Source organism: Pinus tabuliformis, chromosome 7 (genome assembly GCF_031772625.1).
Source record: "Pinus tabuliformis cultivar Carrire ecotype Pingquan chromosome 7, CPIR1, whole genome shotgun sequence".
NCBI lineage: Eukaryota > Viridiplantae > Streptophyta > Pinopsida > Pinales > Pinaceae > Pinus > Pinus tabuliformis.
Window position 1 is genome coordinate 11,087,134 of NC_142293.1, and position 19,385 is coordinate 11,106,518.

Below are 19,385 nucleotides of genomic sequence, written 5' to 3' on the forward strand. Positions count from 1 at the left end.
GCCATGGTGGAGGAGTATGACTTGATATTTCGTAATAGTGTTTGGGATGTGGTCCCGAGACCGGAGGACAAGTCAGTGGTGAGCTCCCGTTGGCTTTACAAGTTAAAGAAAGTTGTAGATGGTAGTGTGGACAAGCATAAGGCTAGATTTGTGGCCCGTGGATTTTCACAGGTAGAGGGGATATGATGAGACCTTTGCTCCTGTTGCAAGGTACTCGTCAATCAGATCTATATTGGCACTATCAACACAGATGGGTTGGAAGATACATCAGATGGATGTAAAGACAACCTTCCTTAATGGCATGATTGAGGAAGAGGTGTACATAGAGTAGCCTGAAGGTTTTGAGACCTTCGACCGTGAGTTGCATGTGTGCTGGCTCAAGAGAGTGTTGTATGGGTTGAAGCAAGCACCCCATGCTTGGTACACTAGGATAGATAGCTACTTCACCGAGTTGGGCTTCACGAAGAGTGAAGCGGATGCGAACCTGTACCACATAGTGGTGGAAGGTAAACTATTGATAATTGTACTTTATGTTGATGATCTCATACTCACAGGTGATGCTCAGTTGATCAAGTCTTGCAAGGAGGACCTTGCAAGAGAGTTTGAGATAAAGGGCATGGGGTTCATGCATTACTTTCTTGGCATGGAGGTATGGAAGGGAGATGGGGATTTGTTTGTGTCTCAGGGCAAGTGTGCCAACGAGATACTCAGGAGATTCCGCATGGAGAGAAGTGAGCCCATGGAGACTCCTCTAGCAGGTAACTGGAGGAAGGAAGATGTTACTTCATGGGAAGTAGTGGAAGCTACTGTTTACAGGTAGCTTGTGGGTTCACTCATGTACTTGGTGAACACACGACCGGATATGTGCTATTCAGTTAACCAGCTTAGTCAAGCGATGGTTAGATCTACCAAGTTGTATTGGAAGGCGACAAAGCATGTGTTGAGATACCTCAGGGGCACTACTCAGTATGGATTATGGTACAGACGCATAGAGGGAGTGAAGCTTCAAGGATTCACTGACGCAGATTGGGAAGGGAGTCCATCTGATAGGAAGAGCACATCAGGAGGGATCTTCAGTATTGGGTCAATGACAGATTCTTAGTACAGCAGGAAATAGATATCGGTTGCACTCAGTTCGACAGAGGCAGAGTAAATGATTGCAATTCAGGCAGCATGTGAGACCATCTGGATGAGGAAGATCCTAGTTTGTTTGTTTGGTCAGCAGATGGGTCCAACTGTGATTTACTGCGATAATCAGAGTTGTATCAAACTCTCTGAAAATCCAGTTTTTCATTATCAGTCCAAGCATATTGATAAACGATATCATCATCTTAGAGATTGTGTATTGAGACAGATTATGTTGTTATAGTACATTCCCATGGAGGAGCAAGATGCTGACATTTTGAAAAAGGCATTGTCAAGATGTAAATTCGAGTTTCATAGAGACAGGATCAGGGTAGCTGATAATCCCTTTCTTGTTGAGAAGAAGTGTTGAGAAATGGCAATAAGAAATTCTAGTTTAATTTTTACTTGAATTAAACTGAGAATTAAAATCGAATTCTATTTTCATAGCAACTTGTAAACAGTTAATTAAGTTTAATTAACTTAATTAGCTTGGGAATTTCGAGTTGGAAGTCTTTTTGTAGTATTGTATATGTTCTCCCTAAGTTTTAGGGGTCTAGTATGAGTTTAAATAAATTATATCACATAGTTTACTGACTTAAGTTCAGTTAAATTAGTTCCAAAATGTTTGAGGAACTAATAGAGAGTTAACAGTCAGTTGGTGCACTAGTGCATCCACAAGTGCTACTCCAGTTAACTGAAGATTCCCTCATGAGAAACTCATGCATGTCAGTTCAGAGAAAGACCCAGTTGAGACTAGAGTGTAGGGACAGTGTACTATCAGTTGTATTATTTACTAGAGTGTAAATATCATGCAAGCATCAGAGATTGATCCTATGTTTGGATTGCACAGTTTTGGAAGCATGAATTCCCTTTAAATACAGGCTATTCATCCTAGGAATCACACAAGAGATTAGGGGCTTGGAGAGCTGTAGAATTGGCTAAGTGTTGGCCAAGAGCTAGCTTGTGAGCTAAGAGAGTTGAGCATACTTGTGCGGAATTGTTCTAGTGAGAACAAGCTTTGTATCTTCACTCATATTTCTGATATATGAAATATAGATAGCGGGGTTTTGAGCAGTGGATTTCCCCAAATACATCTTGTGTTATGTGCCATTGATTTATCTTCTTCTTTCTCATATTGTTTTCATCAATCTATTGGCTTCCATTGGTTGAAAGTAGAAGTAGATTCTTGTCTTTTGCTTTAGTACATTGCATGAGATTGTGAATCCACAGAAATTTATACAGATTCTTGGCATGAGTACACCAAAGGAATATTTTTCAGGGAAGAAACCGGATGTGTCACACTTCAAGATATTTGGATCATGATTTACTGCCATGTTTGCAAGGAATCAAGGAAAAATCTAGAGCCTACAGCTGAGTTGGGCATATTTGTGGGGTACCCAAAATCGCCTCACAACTATCATGTGTACTTGTCATCCCACTGGATGAAAATTGTTCATATGGATGTGAAGTTTGATGAGGATAAGGAAATGAGGTGTTCTCTTAAGAGGGAGCTTCAGTTACATTCAGATCAAGAGCTTTTAGCTCCAAAGGAAGAACCTCAAGAAGTTGTGAAGCAACCACAGGTAGAGGAGCAGAGAGTGGAGACACCCACTCAAGAGAGACATCCAAAGAAGTAAGGAAGCGAACCAGGGAAGCTGAAAGATTATTGCATGATGCTAGAGAGAATGTGGGAGCACCCACATCACAGCGCAGGCAGAGGAGGTCATTGGATCAGTACACTAGCTACATGGATTTGATGAGTGATCTTGTAGAGACTGAGCCATCCTCATTCAAGGAAGCAGCAGAGAAACCAATATGGGTTGAAGCTATGGTAGAGGAATATGATTCCCTTATCAAAAAAAAAAATTGGGAAGTGGTCCCAAGACCATAGGAAAAATCAGTGGTGGGTTCGAGAAGGATCTACAAGGTAAAGCAAGCAACATATAGAAGCATTGAGAAACACAAGGCAAAATTTGTGGCTAAGGGGTTCTCTCAGGTGGAGGGAATTGACTATGAGGAGGCCTTTGCTCCAGTAGCAAGGTACTCATCCATCATATCAATTCTAGAACTTGTAGTGCAGATGGGATAGAAGATCCACCAAATGGATGTGAAGACAACATTCTTCAATGAAGAGATGGAGGAAGAGGTGTACATTAAACAACCAGAATGTTTTGAGACCTTTGACAGAGAGTTGCATGTGTGCAGACTCAAGCAAGCATTGTATTGATTGAATCAAGCACCCCGTGCGTGGTACACTAGGATCGACAACTATCTCACCGAGTTAGGCTTCACCAAAAGTGAAGAAGATGCAAACCTTTATCATATTGTTGTTTTAGGTAGATTATTGATTATTGTGTTATATGTCAATGATTTAATTTTAACTGGTGATGAGAAGTTGATTTGTCCTTGCAAAGAGGATCTTGCAAGAGAATTCGAGATGAAGGACATGGGACACGTGCATTACTTTCTTTATTTGGAAGTGTGGCAAGGTGATGGGGAACTATTTGTCTCTCAAGGAAAGTATGCCAATGAGATACTGAAGAAGTTCTACATGGAGATTAGAAAACACATGGACACTCCTCTAGTAGGTAGTTGGAGGAAGGAGGATTCCACTTCGAGTGAGGAAGTGGAGGCTACCATTTACAGGTAGCTTGTGGGTTCACTTATGTATTTGGTGAACACACGGCCAGACATGTGTTATTTAGTTAACCAACTTAGTCAAGCTATGATTAAGCCAACCAAATTGTATTGGAAGGCATCCAAGCATGTGTTAAGATAGCTCAGAGGCACTACATAGTTTGGACTTTGGTACAGACAGATAGAGGGAGTGAAGCTTCAAGGCTGCACATATGCAGATTGGGCGGGGATTCCATCAGAAGGGAAGATTACAATAGGAGGAATTTTCAGTGTTGGATCATCAGTCGTTTCTTGGTACAACAAGAAGCAGAGATGTGTGGCACTCAGCTTAACAGAAGCAGAGTACATGGCTGCAATTCAAGAAACATGTAAGGCAATATGGATGAGAAAGCTTCTTGTTGGGTTATTTGGTGAGATGTCGAATCCTACTATTATTTACTGTGATAATCATAGTTGTATCAAACTCTCTGAGAATCCTGTATTTCATGATCGATCCAAGCATATCGATATCTAATATCACCATCTACAGGATTATGTGCAGAGGCAGATCATGTTGTTGGAATGCATTCCTACAGAGGAACAAGATGCATATAGTTTGACAAAGGCTTTATCAAGAGGAAAAATCGAGTTCCATAGAGGTAGGATTGGGGTAAAGGGTAATCCCTTTCTTACTAAGAGGGAGTGTTGAAAATGCAGCAAGAAAATCTAAGTTTGACTTTGCCTTGGTCAAACTAGATTAAAATTCAAATTTCTATTTCATCAGAAATATTGGAGGTAGTTAACTAAGGTGACATGGCACTTGTCACTCATTTAACTCGGTTAATTCGAGTTGGAGACACTTGAGTTCATTTCAGTATGATTGATTCCTAATTTCTAGCAATATATTTGAGTTAAATTGAGTTAAGACCAGTTAAACTAGTTCTAACTGCAAAAGGAACTAATGGAAGGTCCAAGAGTCGAAGTGTAACTTCAACTCACTATGTGATCAACCAGCTAACTAATCAATTAGCCCAAAATAATTGATGCATGCAGAGAAATTGAGTTACCCAGTTGAGATAGAGGTTCAAGGGAAGTGTACTATAATTTATAAACTAATCAAAGTTGTACTGTTGGTGCATGCAGTTAGAGATCAGCCTAAAGGAATTGCAAAACCCATATTGAGGATTTTCCTAATTAATAGGGGCCTAATTCCTCAAGAAATAGCGCAAGGAAATAAGAACTTGGTAGGCTAAGAATTGGCTAAGTTTTGGCCAGAGTCAGTAACTGAAGCAGTAGGATAGATTATACAAGTGCAGGTTGTGCTCAAACTTGAGCAAGCATATGTATTCATCCAGATTCTTTGATTAATGCAATACAGATAGGAAGGGGTTTTGAGCAGTTTCTTTCCCCTAGATAAATCTTTGTGTATATGTGTTGAATCTTGATACATGTTTATGATTTGTGTTCTCGACCATGAATTTATTTTCACAGATGAGCAGAGTAGATTTGAGTCTTATGTTTTAGTAAATTACATGAGCAGTTTTGAATCTACATAGGAATTTCTACTTTTTGACCCTTGACCAAGACCCTCCAAGACCAAGTCAAACCTTTTTTCTAGGAACTTCTGCAAATCTGACCTCTAGTAAATTATTTTGCAACTTCAACCTGCCCAACAACTTCTTCTACAGCTTCGATCTTCCTAGCATTTTCTACAGAAACCTTAACCCTAACACGTGAGAGAAATAATGGTGTATTTCTACTCCTTTCTTTTTCACTTGGGTATATTATCTCTCCTAGAGAATTTGGCTTCCAAAATAACTCTTCTCTATGACCTAACTTTACTTCTGCAACTCGGATTTAATGTAGTAGCATGAACCCTAATTCCTTCACACATGTGGAGAGAAGTAGCCCAAAAACAATCCCAAAGCTTGACTTCTTCTTCCTCCTTCGTCCTCTTCTTTTGTGAACTTCTTCTCTTCCTTGTGACTGACCTTGTGTGAGTGAAGTGTGTGTTCTAAATGAGGTCGAAGTCTTCTTTATATATGCTTATCAATGGGTTGAATTGCTCCTTTAGGTCGACTTGTCTCTTCATGCAGGGCGACTTGATATTTGTGCCATGACGAGGTCTTGGAGGGTCTTTTGATTCAATAATTTTTCTTTTACAATATGTAACATGCCCAAATGGGTCTTCAATACATGACAATGACTCAATGACTTTATGACAAACCTAGAAGCACTCAATGGGTGCTTGACCTATAAAATAAATACTCTTGAGCATGAAACCCATGCCTCAAGACTCACAATAATAAATTTATTTTTCTCTTTTCATTTAATACATAAAATCATAATTACATATGTCATTATGAAGATTGAGAGAGGCATCTCAGTGAGGAGTGTGATACTCTAAGTCCGCTGGTCCGAGGAAGGGGGTAGCAAAGAGATCCATATCAACCAAGGAGGGCTTTATCAACTGGATTAGATCCAGTGTTGTAAATGTATTTCCTCAGTTGGGCCATCATCCCAAGATGGGAGCCGAAGTAGGTTTTGAATCAATTTAATGATGAACTAATTTGATTAGGAAGAATTTTTTGTTTTATTGTGATTGTGATTGGTATATTTGTCTTCCGATGAACTTATTATGTTAATGAACGTACTTGTGCAATTAATTAGTAGATATATAATTTTCTATGAATTAACTGTCGGGTGCTAAGTTCGTAGGAAAACCTAAAACTTATTGCTTGATCATTAAATGAAAAACTTTCCATTTGAAACCTTTCATCTAGAAAAAAACATAATTTAGATAAAGGAAAGTTACCGACATGTACCAAAACATATACCTTGCTAAATTATTCAACATTTACCACAAAGCTTGTCTTCAGCTAGTTGTTAAGCAAATAATAACTTTTGTGACATCCATCATACTCATTCTAATGTACAAGTAATTATTGAACCAAGGAACAAGATAATGCACTTGGTTATGCATAAAGACAAAGGTGCTTGGTTATGGATGTCATTCTAAAAGAATTATTTCACCACATCCCAAAAAATTATTATTAAAAATGATGTCATTAATGATAGGTGAATAAAGATAAATCCTTTAAATAAACTCTTACAAAAGAACAAAATTTATGATAAATCAATCAAAGAGTAAAAGACTTTCATTATAGGTGAAATATCTTCATTTACCTTCCCCTTTTAATAAACAACTATCCAAATAAGTTAAATAACTAAACAAATGAAGGCACTAGATAATTAGTTAAATATTTGTAGGAAATTTAGATAACATATTTCCATTTATAAAAATACAATATTGCATTTCATCCAAAACAAAAATCAAATTGGAAAAATTATTGTTTTCTTAAGAAAAAAAGGGGGGGGGAGAGGAGAGGAGAGGAGAGATAACCAAAGTGGAACTATTTCTCACTCCACTAAAATCAAGGAATGCCAAAATCAAGATATTCCATGTAAAGGAGGACTTCGAAAAAGGTGTCTAAGATGATGGATTTATTTACTAAGTTTTTAGGATTTACATTATCACATAAATAATAATTTATTTATTTTTTGGAAAATATTACAATTTTACGCTCAGCAATGATACAAAATTATTGAGATAAATTTACAATTATTTTTGTGAACTAAATAATTTTTTCAAAATATTCTATCAATGTTTTTTGGTATTATAATTCCAATTTTGTTTACTATGAAAATTAATTTCAAAATACTTTATTTTTATTTAAAGAAATATCTTTATATATTTATATTCCATATGAGGAATACATATTTATTGGTGTGTGACAGATTGTTAAACAAGACTCAAATCCATTACAAGAATATACTCATTATGAATTCAACATGCCACATGTAGGAATTAAACCCAAATAGATAAGATAACAATATTTCTCCCAACCACAAAAGTTACATCCAATTAACCAATTTTAAAATAGTTATAAATATATACAAATCATATATTAACTTGTTGCTTCCTTGAATAAGGAATACAGTATGTTATGGGCTTGGAATATGCCTTAAATATGTTTTTCCTTGGCTAAGAGCTAGTCTTCCTTGGATGCAAGCAAATAGGTTAACAACCCAAGACCTAAAGACATCTGGTAATTCTAGGTGGCATGGTTTTCCTTGAATAACAGTGATGAGTGAACCTGCATTCATAGATAGTAATCAATAATGACTATCCTCAATACTAATTTGACAACTAAATTATGATAAATTTTCCCATAATAAAAAAATAAAAATAAACAAAATAATCTTCCACATACATAAATTTTAACAAATTGCTTTCTTCTCAGTTTCTAATTCAAATTTCTTTAATCAAACTTTCATAATGATACATCCAAATTATTCTATATATCAATTAAAAACTTGTAACATGAATACAAAAAACTACCTATATGTAATATTCTCAACTTAAAAGTAATTAGTTTTAATTTCCAAAAAAATATGTCAATTAAAAATTTGTAACATGAATTAAAAAAACTACCTATCTATAATATTTTCAACTTAAAAACAATAACCCTTCATCCTAGAGGCATAGTTTGATTATACCTAATTTTGGTAAAAGCGTGATAGCCCCATTATTCTCACTACTTAGAAGTGAAGAGTCTTTAATAATTTAATTTTTCCATGGATAGAAAACAGTATACACTAAACATGCGTCCAAAAATAAATCGGCATTCATGATATAATTTATGTTCTGTGAGGAAACTAACTTGGCCAAAGAGAACATGACATTTTGAGAGGTATTGACATTTTGACTTGAGGGTTCAAGGCCATTCATATCGGCATTTCCTGAATGGCAGTGGCTTAGAATTAAAGCTGCAATGTTGATACATAGACTTAAAGCTACAATGTTGATACATGGAGCTTTTTTGTTGCACTTTAAATATTTATATTTTTCCCAGAACAATAGCAGAGCTTCCTAGCTACACATTAAATATTTTTTCATGAACGACTTGTAGCTTAGAATTAAAGTTGCAATGTTGACACATGGATTCCTAACTATACTTTAAATATTTTTCCAAGCTAGAAGTTACACCGCAATGTGATGGCCAACATGTTTGACTTAGAATAAGTTAATATCTTATGGTTAGTTTTACTATATATATGTTAAATTTAACTTTAACCAAAAAAATAAATTTTTAATAATAATTTTTTTACATAAATTTTAAATATGTTTAATTATATATATATAGATATATTTTAAACATGTTTAATTATATATATACATATATTTAAAATATGATATATATATATATATATATATATATATATATATATATATATTTAAATATAATTAATTATATATATTTTTAAATATATTTAATTAAATAAAATAAATGAAATTTTAACATTCACGAGATTAGATATAGTCTATGGGACCACTAGCTTCCTTGTTTTTTGCCTTTTGCAATTCAATCCTCTTATTATTCAAATTAATGATGACCTGACCCAACCTTCTAACCATCTCCTCACTGAAAAGACAATGCTAAGGAACTGAAGTTAACATACTGTTGTAACTATCTCAAATGTCTCTGAAACCATCACATTCCAAAATGAAATATTTTTCCAATTCCACTGCCCCAAAAGTGAAAAAAGTGCACACCCACTCTTCCCAAGCTTCTTTAGGTCTTTTCCACCGACCTGTTTCACACCGTAATTGATGTGAGTTTGAAGCGAACAAAGTTCCTTCTTTAGATTAATTACTCCAGAAGACTTGGAATATAAAAGATATTCATGAGGATACAAATATTATATATTAAAATGTGTGAATAAGAATGATTGATACAATGAAAATGAGAGGATTGCTTATATACCAAGCAAGTGTCTCTTCATGGAGAGTCATGTCTCATTTAGACATGACTCTTCAACCTAATTATTAATTAACTATTCATTATTTATGATTATTATCATTTACATTATTTTCTATATATTTATTTATAATATTGCCTTCCTCCTCAAAAAGATTTGTCCTCAAAGCTTGTTAATGAAAAAGGCTTGATCTCTTTTTTGGCTTCGAATGTATTTCTGTCTCGGAACTGGCATCTTTGTCGATACATGTTGATATGATCTTGTAAGTGACAAACAAAATTGTCGCATTGAAAAAAAATCAAACCATCCTAAATTAATCTTCTGCGTTATATTCTAATCACTGGAATTTTGTAATGACTTGTCATCATAGGACTGGATTGAGGTTGCATCACTATTCTCTGGAACATCAGTTTGTTGTTTCTGGTCTGAATGCTCCCGATATGTAGCATGGTTGAGTTGTCTACTCTCATGATTCGGATGTCGATAGGGAACTTTTTTGGTTTGACATTCCCTTATTAAGTGTGTGGAACTTTTTCTATTTACTTCAAGAGATGATGTTGTTGAGTTGGTTACAAAACCTTCACTTGGGATGTTAATCATCTGAACTGCAACATCTAAGTGTGTCATTTCTTCAAATGACTTGCCTTCTGAGTTGTCATATTCACTGGATCGGTATTCGTTTCTTTACCTTCAACTTGGACTAACGACTTCGACATTTCTTTCGTGAGAAGTTCTTGTAACTTATTTTCCAATGATTTCCTATCATCCTTAAGTTTTTTAATTTGAGTGAGTAGACTTCGATTATGGTTTCTAAGACATAAAAGTTCCTCATTTTCTGAGTCAACTTTATTTTGGTATTCAAGCTTCTCAGTTTTTAAACACTTAATCTGTTCTAATAACCTTTGGTTAAGGTTCTTTAAGCATAAACCTTCCTCTTCTTTTCCTGATAGATTTTCGTTTTGTATCTTTTCAGAAATTTCATTTTCTTGTTCTAACTGGTGTTTCTTAGCTTTACATTTTCTTACTTGTGTAAGTAGCTTTTGATTATGCTCCTTCAAACATGAATTTTTCTGATTTTTGTTGGATATGACTTTTTCAAGCTCTTTTTGCTTCTTTGATATTATTTCTAAATTCTCTTGAAACATTAGTTTCGAAATATCCTTAAGTTCCTTCGCTGAAGGCATTATCAGTTTTGATTTTGTTGTCATGTCTTGGAACGTGATCATCGTCTTCTTGTAAAGGAACATCAAGAATTTGTTCCATGTGTATAGAATGAACGTACCTAATTCGTTGAACCAAGGTCGACCGAGAATTATGTCAACCTCTTTTTCAAGCATAGTTACGACACAAAATTGAGATATGTACTCATAATGACCAATTGTCACTTATAAATCATTAATTTCATATTTTTTCTACCAAAAAAACCTTCTCGTTCGCATATATTTGGCTCTAGAATTAATAATTGATTTTCCAAATTAATATTAATGTAATTATATTCAATGTTTGGATTAATGGCGATGTTAATATCTTTCCTTTGGATACACCCATTTGATGTAAATAATTTAAAATTTATAGTTAGAATACCTTCGTAGGAAAATCTTCCTTTCATTTTGCTTCTTTGATATGAACTTAAGATTTTAAAAATAACCCCTTCAAAAGTTTTAATATATTTCTTTTTCCTTTATTATCTTTGATATAATATCTTTACTTTTTGGTAATAATCTCTCTCTCAATTTCTATAAAAGTAATAATCTCGGATTTTAAAAATAACCCCTTCACAACTTCTAATTTATTTCTTTTTTCTTTATTATCTTTGATATAATATCTTTCCTTGTGGAACTCTCTCTTTTTCAATTTCTATAAAAGTAATAATCCCTTTTTTATTTTGTAACTTTGTACCTTGGAACTTAATTATCTTTTAATCAACATGAACTTTCAAAATATCCATTTTAGTTTTAATCTTTTTAATAATAATGATAAATTAATTTGTTATAATTAAATATACTATACCCTCTTCTTATATGTATGGTTCCACTAAATAATTTATTTGCTACTCTTGTGAACCTACGAATATAATTATATTTTATTTCTGGAAGGTCGTGTCTTATGACTGTCGTTACGCCCTATCCTTGAGTGGTACTTCTTCTTAAGACTGCACTTTAGTTACGATTTGTGCAATACGATTGTTGGGTTTTGATATCCTAGTTGATAGTGCCCTAATTTTCACTCACTACATCCTAGTCAATTACGTCACAATGCAGTACTGACAGGGATGATAGTGTCCAATGAAAATAACACGACTGCAAAAATCGAGTGGTGATTGTATAAGGATAGAAGCACAGAGGAAATTGTATCAGTAGTAGCAGTGCCCAAACTTGTTTTCAATAGTCTTAGCTATGAACTGTATAAATATAGCGATGTTTTCCAAAAATGTTTACCACTGTGGTGATAGTATGGCTGGTGAGGACTTCCAAACAGTGTGAACCGACTCACAAAAATATTTCTTTCAGCGAGTTTCTTAGTAAACTCTAATAACAGTGGCTCAAGTTCATATTTTGGTATGTATGGTGGTTTTTTTATTTTTTATTTTTTTTAAATATGTATGTATGATATAATAATTAATTGGATGTACATAAGGACGCGGACAACTACGACAAGTTGTTTGACTTCGTTGGGTCACCGTACGACTGCAAATGAAGTGAACAAGAGCCGAGAGCGGATCACTATCAGGAATGGTCGGAGAACAGCGTCGTTGACCGATGTTGTTATGCAGTGGGCTGCGGTAATAGAGTTAGTTTTTAATTGAGCAATAAGAATCTTTGCTCTCCATGGAATGCTAGCTTTGATGTACTTTTTTTCTTGGAGATCACAAGTGACGTTGAATTCTTGAACATAGTACTTCTTTCTACCCAACTCTTTTCCCCATATATGCTTATGAAACTTCTCCATAACATAACTCTTTAAATCCTTGCTATTTGTGGGACATGCATTGAGGTAAATATTCTATTTTTACATCCAATTGTTGTTTTGTCTCATCCATGATTTCTTTCTTTCACTCATTTTTTCATTGAAGATAACTTTATGCCATCTACCTTCTCCCATTTGCTCAATTCTCTAAAGATACCTTATGAGACGCACCATAGCAATTTCTTTAATCGAAGTTGCTCATGTTTCACTCAGCGTTATCTCATAAGAAACCGAATTTTTTATTTTAAACTTTCTCATGATCAAGCGTTTTTGGATTTTCTCAATTTGCTTCCATTTTGAGACAAGGATACTGCTTGCCCACAATTCACACCAATATAATATCATTGGACAAACTAGGAGCCCAAAAAGCACTTTAATTGTTTTTCAATCCCATAACTATGCCTCTCTACATCTGTTTTGAAGAGCATAAACTGTTTTCCACCCTCTTAAAATTCTCTTATTTCTGCAGTGCTCCCAATTTCTCATGATTGTTGTGTAACAAATGCAAGAGAATGTGAGGGACAAAATCTGCCCAATGTGACATTGTTGTCCCCCTCTAAACTGAATGCAAATCAACCTAATAATGTTGTGTTGACTGATCTCAACTTTGTGGGGACCTGGCAACTAATATTAATTAATCTTGTGCAAACGTATGATTTAAGTGGGAACAAAATTTGTCCCATGTGCCATTGTTGTCCCCCTTTAATGTGCCTTCCCTTTATGCTTTTAATTTTCTCGTCCCCCTTTTATGCTTTTAATTTTCTCGTCCCCCTTTTTTTTACTTTGGAAAAAATAATAATTTTCCCCAATTTTTAACCTTTTTGAATTTTGTTCCCACTTTTGCCACTTTCATTAGGAAAAGTGGGTTTTGAGGGGCCATAAATCATTTTTTGACCCTCAAAGTGGGTTTTAGGATAATGTCGGCGCTCTGAGGATGCATTTTGAGTATTCACATGCCCCAGACATTTCCTAAGACCACTTATTTACACATTTACATAGATATTAATTAAAAAATCTCATTTTGTGGGAATTTTTTAATTATTAACAAAGCATACCTAGACCTAGTCAAATTTCATGAAACTTCAGAGATGACCTAGCGCGATAATATACATCGATTATAGACACTAAAATGGAACCAAGGATCAATCTTCAAGTCGTCACCCCCGCTTTGGGGGTATATGTGAGTGAAAAAACTCAATTAATTATTCGTCGCTAAAAAACGAGAATAATTAGCTAAGTGAAACAAACTCTCTAGGGTGTACTCGATCAAGTTCCAAGTCTCCTAGGCCTGTTACAAAGTTTTATTCATCATGTAGTGACATTTTTACAATTCCCTGTAGCGTTTTGTAGAATTTGAAAACAAACTAAAGAAAGAGGAGAGAGAAAGGGGCTAGAATGCCCACTGACTTCTGGATTCTAAAAAATCTTGATGGATGCTTTGTGTCTTGGGCTATGGAGTCTTCATATTTGCTAAGTGCAACTCAGTGATCAACAACTTCCACACCTCTAGACACTTAGACCTATGCAGAAGTACTTGTCTCAACATAGATTGTCATTGAAGCTAGGGGGATCTCATTTATCTCCTAGGAAGGGATCTAATCTAATCATGTTGCTAAAATCTCATGGGATAGGCGAATGTCTAACAAGTACTAATTTGGAGTTTGATGCTATTATAAAAAGTTATAATAAATATTTTTTTTGTTAAGTTTGGTAGGACTCTCTCATTTTCGATTTTACATGTCCATTATTAACCTCGCAACAAGGGGAGGGTAGTACAAGATTCGAACCCAAGATCTTTGGTTCGGTGAGACTTCATTCCACGCCCATCGCCACTTGAGCTACCTGAGGCGGACAAAAATTATAATAAATATTAACCATCATTAATAAAATAATTTATTTAATAAATATTTATATCATATAAATATATATTTTAAATTTTATATTATTTTTAAAGAAATAATGAAATTTATTAATTTAAAAGTACTTAATTAAAAAACCTAAAACTTAGAAATACAAATAGTTATCTAATTAATAAAATAAAAATTTATAATGATTAAATAAGAAATACAAAATTAAAAGAAATATACTTTATCTTATTCACCTCATCAAAGCAAGGCTTTATCCCTTGAAAGTATGACAATGACTAGATATCCTATGTATAACACGAGATTAAACAACATGGAAGATGAGGTATCCTAAAATTGCTTCTAAATCTAACTAAAACTATCACCTTCAGTTAAAGTGAGAATGACATAAAGATGCCCAACCTTGACTTTAGAGTGAGAATGGCATAAGGATACCCAACCTTGACTAGAGCACTGAGGGATAAAGGAAGAGATGATTCTACATAATAAAGATACTATTTAAAATGCAATCACATCAAAATTTAAGGAGAAATTATGGGGTGAAAAGGAGTTACAAGGAAAAAATAAAGCTAAAATATTATAAAAGGTGATGAACCTAAATTTTGACCAAAAGAACCTCTTTGTCTTGGTTAGTGTAAAGAAGAAAATAAACATTTTTAAAAGAATAACAAATTGTCAAGAACTCCATAGTGAAAATGGGCATTTGTGAACTCCTAAAATACCATGTTTAAAGAGTTCTTCACGTATGTGATACTCTGAGCATTGAAGATTGGAGATGAAAAACACTTTCTCTTAGACTTACACTCAAATTAAATATAATTTTCTAAATATTTGTCATACTATCAACTTTTTTGACTTTTTAACTCAAGAAAAATATAGTGATCTTAGAACACTAATTTTAATGTTTTTTGAGCATATAAATACAAATCTAAAAAAAATCTGAAAGAACCTCTTATTCTTAATCTAATAACCTATTTAAAACTTTAAAAAGTTCCAAATGTTCTCTTAAACTATTTTAATTTTAATAAATATTAATCATCATTAAAAAACCATAGTTTTTTTTTATATTATAATATTACTTTAATTTTTATAATAATATAATAATAATATTTTTTATTATAATATTACTTTATTTTTTATTATTATAATATTAAAATATATATGGGAAATATCATATTGAATGAAACAAATTCTATTATAAATATAAAAAAATAAAAAATATTGAGACGAAGTTTATTACAAGGAAAAAAAAACAAACAAAGAGAGTAAGATACCTTATTGTCAATGTCATATTGAAGGACACCATGGCTTTTCTTCTTATTGTTTCCACGACACCTCCCTACTTTCTGCTTCCTCATCCTCAACCCAACTTAGTAGTCAAAGTGGTCACCTATAACAACATAAGAGAGAGTTAGAAGGAAGGCTCAAATGCATTTGAAATCTTATACCTTCATTCATTAACTGCGGTAACATTTACCAATAAAAGTAACGTGTAGTGAAATAATAATAATAACACTTACGCATCTTTAAATAAACTTAACTTACTTACAAATTATACTGAAATCTGTACCGAAATAATTATACTTACGCGTCTCACTAAATAAACTTTGAAGATGTGATTTCATATTGTCATCAACCCATTCTATGCTCTCCCACCAAACCTGTGTGCCCACTATTGATCTTAAACTGCGCAGTTTCTCCATTCCCTTGGGAAGTGTGGCCAAATCATAACATGCCAGTATCTTCAAAACACGAAGGTGAGGCAATATTGCTTCATTCCACACATCATCATTATTTGGTGGTCCCGCAAGGCTTTCTAACCTCTCTGAGTCAATCAGAACCAACTTCTCTAACCTGCCATATCCATCTGACCTGCCAGATTGTCCTATACCCAACCACTTCAAATTACGCAACCACTTCAACGTCAGAGACTTTAGATTGGGCAACCGCTCCAATGGAGAGAGCTCCCTTAGATGGGGACAGTCAACTAACTGTAAGTATTCAAGGTGTTCAAACTTGCAAGTGTACTCCGGCAGACCCGACCCTGGGTATTGATCGATAATGAAACTTTGAAGCTTACTCATCTTCTGCATGTCCTCAGGAAGAACATCCTCCATTACATCATCTCTGTCGCCGCCTATTTCAAAGAACACGGATAAGTGCCTCATCTCTAACCAGTTTCCCATTATACCCACTTCCATTCCTGATGACGCCCAGTTTCCCTCTTCCACATCTACCCTTACATCTATTCTCAGCATCCTCAGATTTCTCAGACTCTTCAAACTCCAAATGCTTGCTCCTGAATCTGCTTCCACTGCACTTAACGTAACTCTCTCTGCATCAAGTGTGCTCAACGAAGTAAGTTGAGAGATCTCATGTGGAATCGTCCTTAATCTCCAACAATAGCTTACATTAAGATGCTTCAGATTCTTAAGCTTTCCAATGCCAGATGGCAATGATTGTAGCTCCGTACAGTTTGAAAGATCCAAAAATTGAAGGGAAGAAATATGAGAAATCTCTTCTGGCAAATCCTGGATCCCGAGATATCTTAATCTCAGAAACTCGAGCTGTTTCAGTTGCCCCACTGACGATGGGATTGACCTTATCCTAGGGTTGCGACTCAGATCGAGAACCTTGAGAGACGTCAGGCTGACCATAAATCCCGATGGAACCTCTGAAATTCCAGTAGAAATTAAGGAAAGACTCGCCAGTTTTGGTTGTGTGAACTGGGTGGGCAAATTTCGAATATGAGTATTATAAGAAAGTGATATCCTCTTGTAATAATCATTGTGAATCTCTGGGAAATTTTGCAGGTGCTGACCTGCCTTGAATATACATTTTTCCTCCTTCTCGCCAATGTAGATAGCCATGTCACGAATAACATCATGTATTCTTATACGTTGGCGCTCTAGAAGAATCCACCCATTCTGGGTCTCCTCATATGGAACATTATGGAACAGACAACGATCTACAAGAAGGTTGATGTAGCTGCGGCCAATGGCCATGTCTGTTGAATGGCTCTGCTGCTTGCTCCTCACCAGCCCCTCTGCAATCCATATTTTCACTAAATCCTCCACATGGATTTGGGCATCTTCAGAATACATAGCACAGTATAGGAAGCAATTTTTGACATTTGAAGTGGGCAAAGCATCATAACTCAGTCTCAAGCGTTGATACAGTTCTGGATCAACGCGGGGATGAGTATCTGGAAAAGAAGGGTCTGCAGTTTTCATCAAATTTAAAGAAATCTGCCAATCCTCTGCACTGGTTTTGCCGAACATTGCTGAAGCGATGACTGTTAATGCCAAAGGCAAACCTCGGCACTCGTCTGCCATTTCCCTGGCAAACTCCTGTATGTCCACAGAAACAGAAACAGTGTCGTCAGTGAAAGCTATTCTCCGAAATAGTGTCCACGATTCATCAGGAGAGAGGGGTTGTATTTCAATTGACTTCTCTGCTCTCATTTCTTTAATTAGATCCCTCCTCCGAGTAGAGAACAGGACTTTGCCAAATACCACACCTAGTTCCTGCAGAGCAAGAGGACTCCACAAGTCGTCTAACACCAGAAGAAATTCTTTGCTCTCGAGAGATGCAGACAACCTCATCTTCTGCGTATCGATATCGGAATTGCTGGGCAGCTCTAAATTTATTGCCTTTGCAATGCGACTCTGCAAGTCCGAAATTCTATAATCTGCAGAAACAGTCACCCAAATCACATGTTGGTAGACATTGATACAATTGTTGTACACCATTTTGAGGCAAGAAGTTTTCCCAACTCCCGCCATGCCGTATACTCCAACTATGCGAACTTGGGGTTCAGTAAGCCATTCCTGTACCTGTCTTTGAGCAGAATTTATGCCAGAACCATCAAACCCAGAGGTCGGCACATCTTGAAGCAATGCCTTTTGCGGTGCTGATTTGGCAATCTGCTGAGCATTAACAATTGCTGACAAATCGTCTCTAAGGTGTTGATAGAGGTTATCGAAACTTACCTTCCATTCTCGTATTTGCTTTGAGAGTCTCACCGGCTTGCACACGAGACATTCGAGATACCGTTGCCGTCCCTCGGATCGATGAAGTAGGCTCTGCGCTTCTATAAGGGATCTTTGCAGCTCTTCCAATCCATCCTTCACAGCCTGCGGTGGAACTCTCTGTTGGTCCTGGAAGATGGTGCTGATATCCTGTACAAGTCTGTCCATACGCTTCAAATCAGCTTGTAGAATCTCACGGTTTTCCTCTTTCTGAATAACATCTTTCATAAGTTGAATCACTGGATCTAAGACGACTTTGCTGATTGTGGTGCTCGCAACTCCGGTTAAAATGTCCATGGCTTTATAGCTTTCTTGATGTTCTTGCGGCAGCAGCAGAGTAGACTTTCTTGACGTTCTTGCTGCAGGAGCAGAGCAGAGTCGGAACAAAGCTACCAGAGGCGGGAGATGGATTTAGCTGAAGTATGCAATTTGCGATCACTCAAAGAGAGCTTGAAGCATGGGAGGAAAGAATGGCATCCAGAGATCTTCACAACTGTCAAAGTTCATGCGAATATGGGTATGTGGCATTCTTCACAAATTGGTAAAGGTTGAAGCCTGGAAAAAATAGTGCGGGAAAAGATGGTGCCGTACATTTGGGGCTTCTTCCGCCGTTGTTTCCATCACGAGAAACGAGAAAGACACAAGTCGTAAGGAAGTCGACAGAGAAGCGATGGGTGCGTTGTAAAAGTGAAAATGTTCAATAATGTTGTGATGACAGTCCATCAAATTCGCAACGAGATGCGTGTGAAAGTCACCAAAGATGCGATGGGTGAGTTAGAAAAGTAAAAATGTTCAATAATGGTCGGCTCGACTTTTGTGATGACAGTCAATAAAATCCAAAACCTATTATAGTGATATATTTACGCCGTAAGGCGTTCTTTCTGAGAAAGATCTCCCTAAAATGTGATGTATCTCTCTAAAATGTGATGTGTGCGATCGTGAGCCATTGATTTTGTGT

The 19,385-nt window shown here is 35.5% G+C and overlaps 1 protein-coding gene across 2 annotated transcripts in view; it reads right to left on the reverse strand.

The window, feature by feature from the left end:
- LOC149244880 (putative disease resistance protein At1g61300) overlaps nucleotides 1-19,013 on the reverse strand; it is a 58,086-nt gene extending 39,073 nt beyond the window's left edge. The window contains exons 1-3 of one of the 2 annotated variants that reach the window (XM_089457586.1): nucleotides 15,985-19,013; nucleotides 15,671-15,786; nucleotides 7,610-7,898 (exon numbers count right to left, since the gene is read on the reverse strand). In XM_089457586.1, the coding sequence (XP_089313712.1) occupies nucleotides 15,767-15,786; nucleotides 15,985-18,724 (2,760 nt within the window). In that variant the 5' untranslated portion in view covers nucleotides 18,725-19,013 and the 3' untranslated portion in view covers nucleotides 7,610-7,898; nucleotides 15,671-15,766. Of the gene's footprint in view, nucleotides 1-7,609; nucleotides 7,899-15,670; nucleotides 15,787-15,984 lie in introns of those variants that run through there. The other variant, XM_089457585.1, reaches the window with a different exon arrangement.
- Between the last annotated feature and the right edge of the window lie 372 nt (nucleotides 19,014-19,385).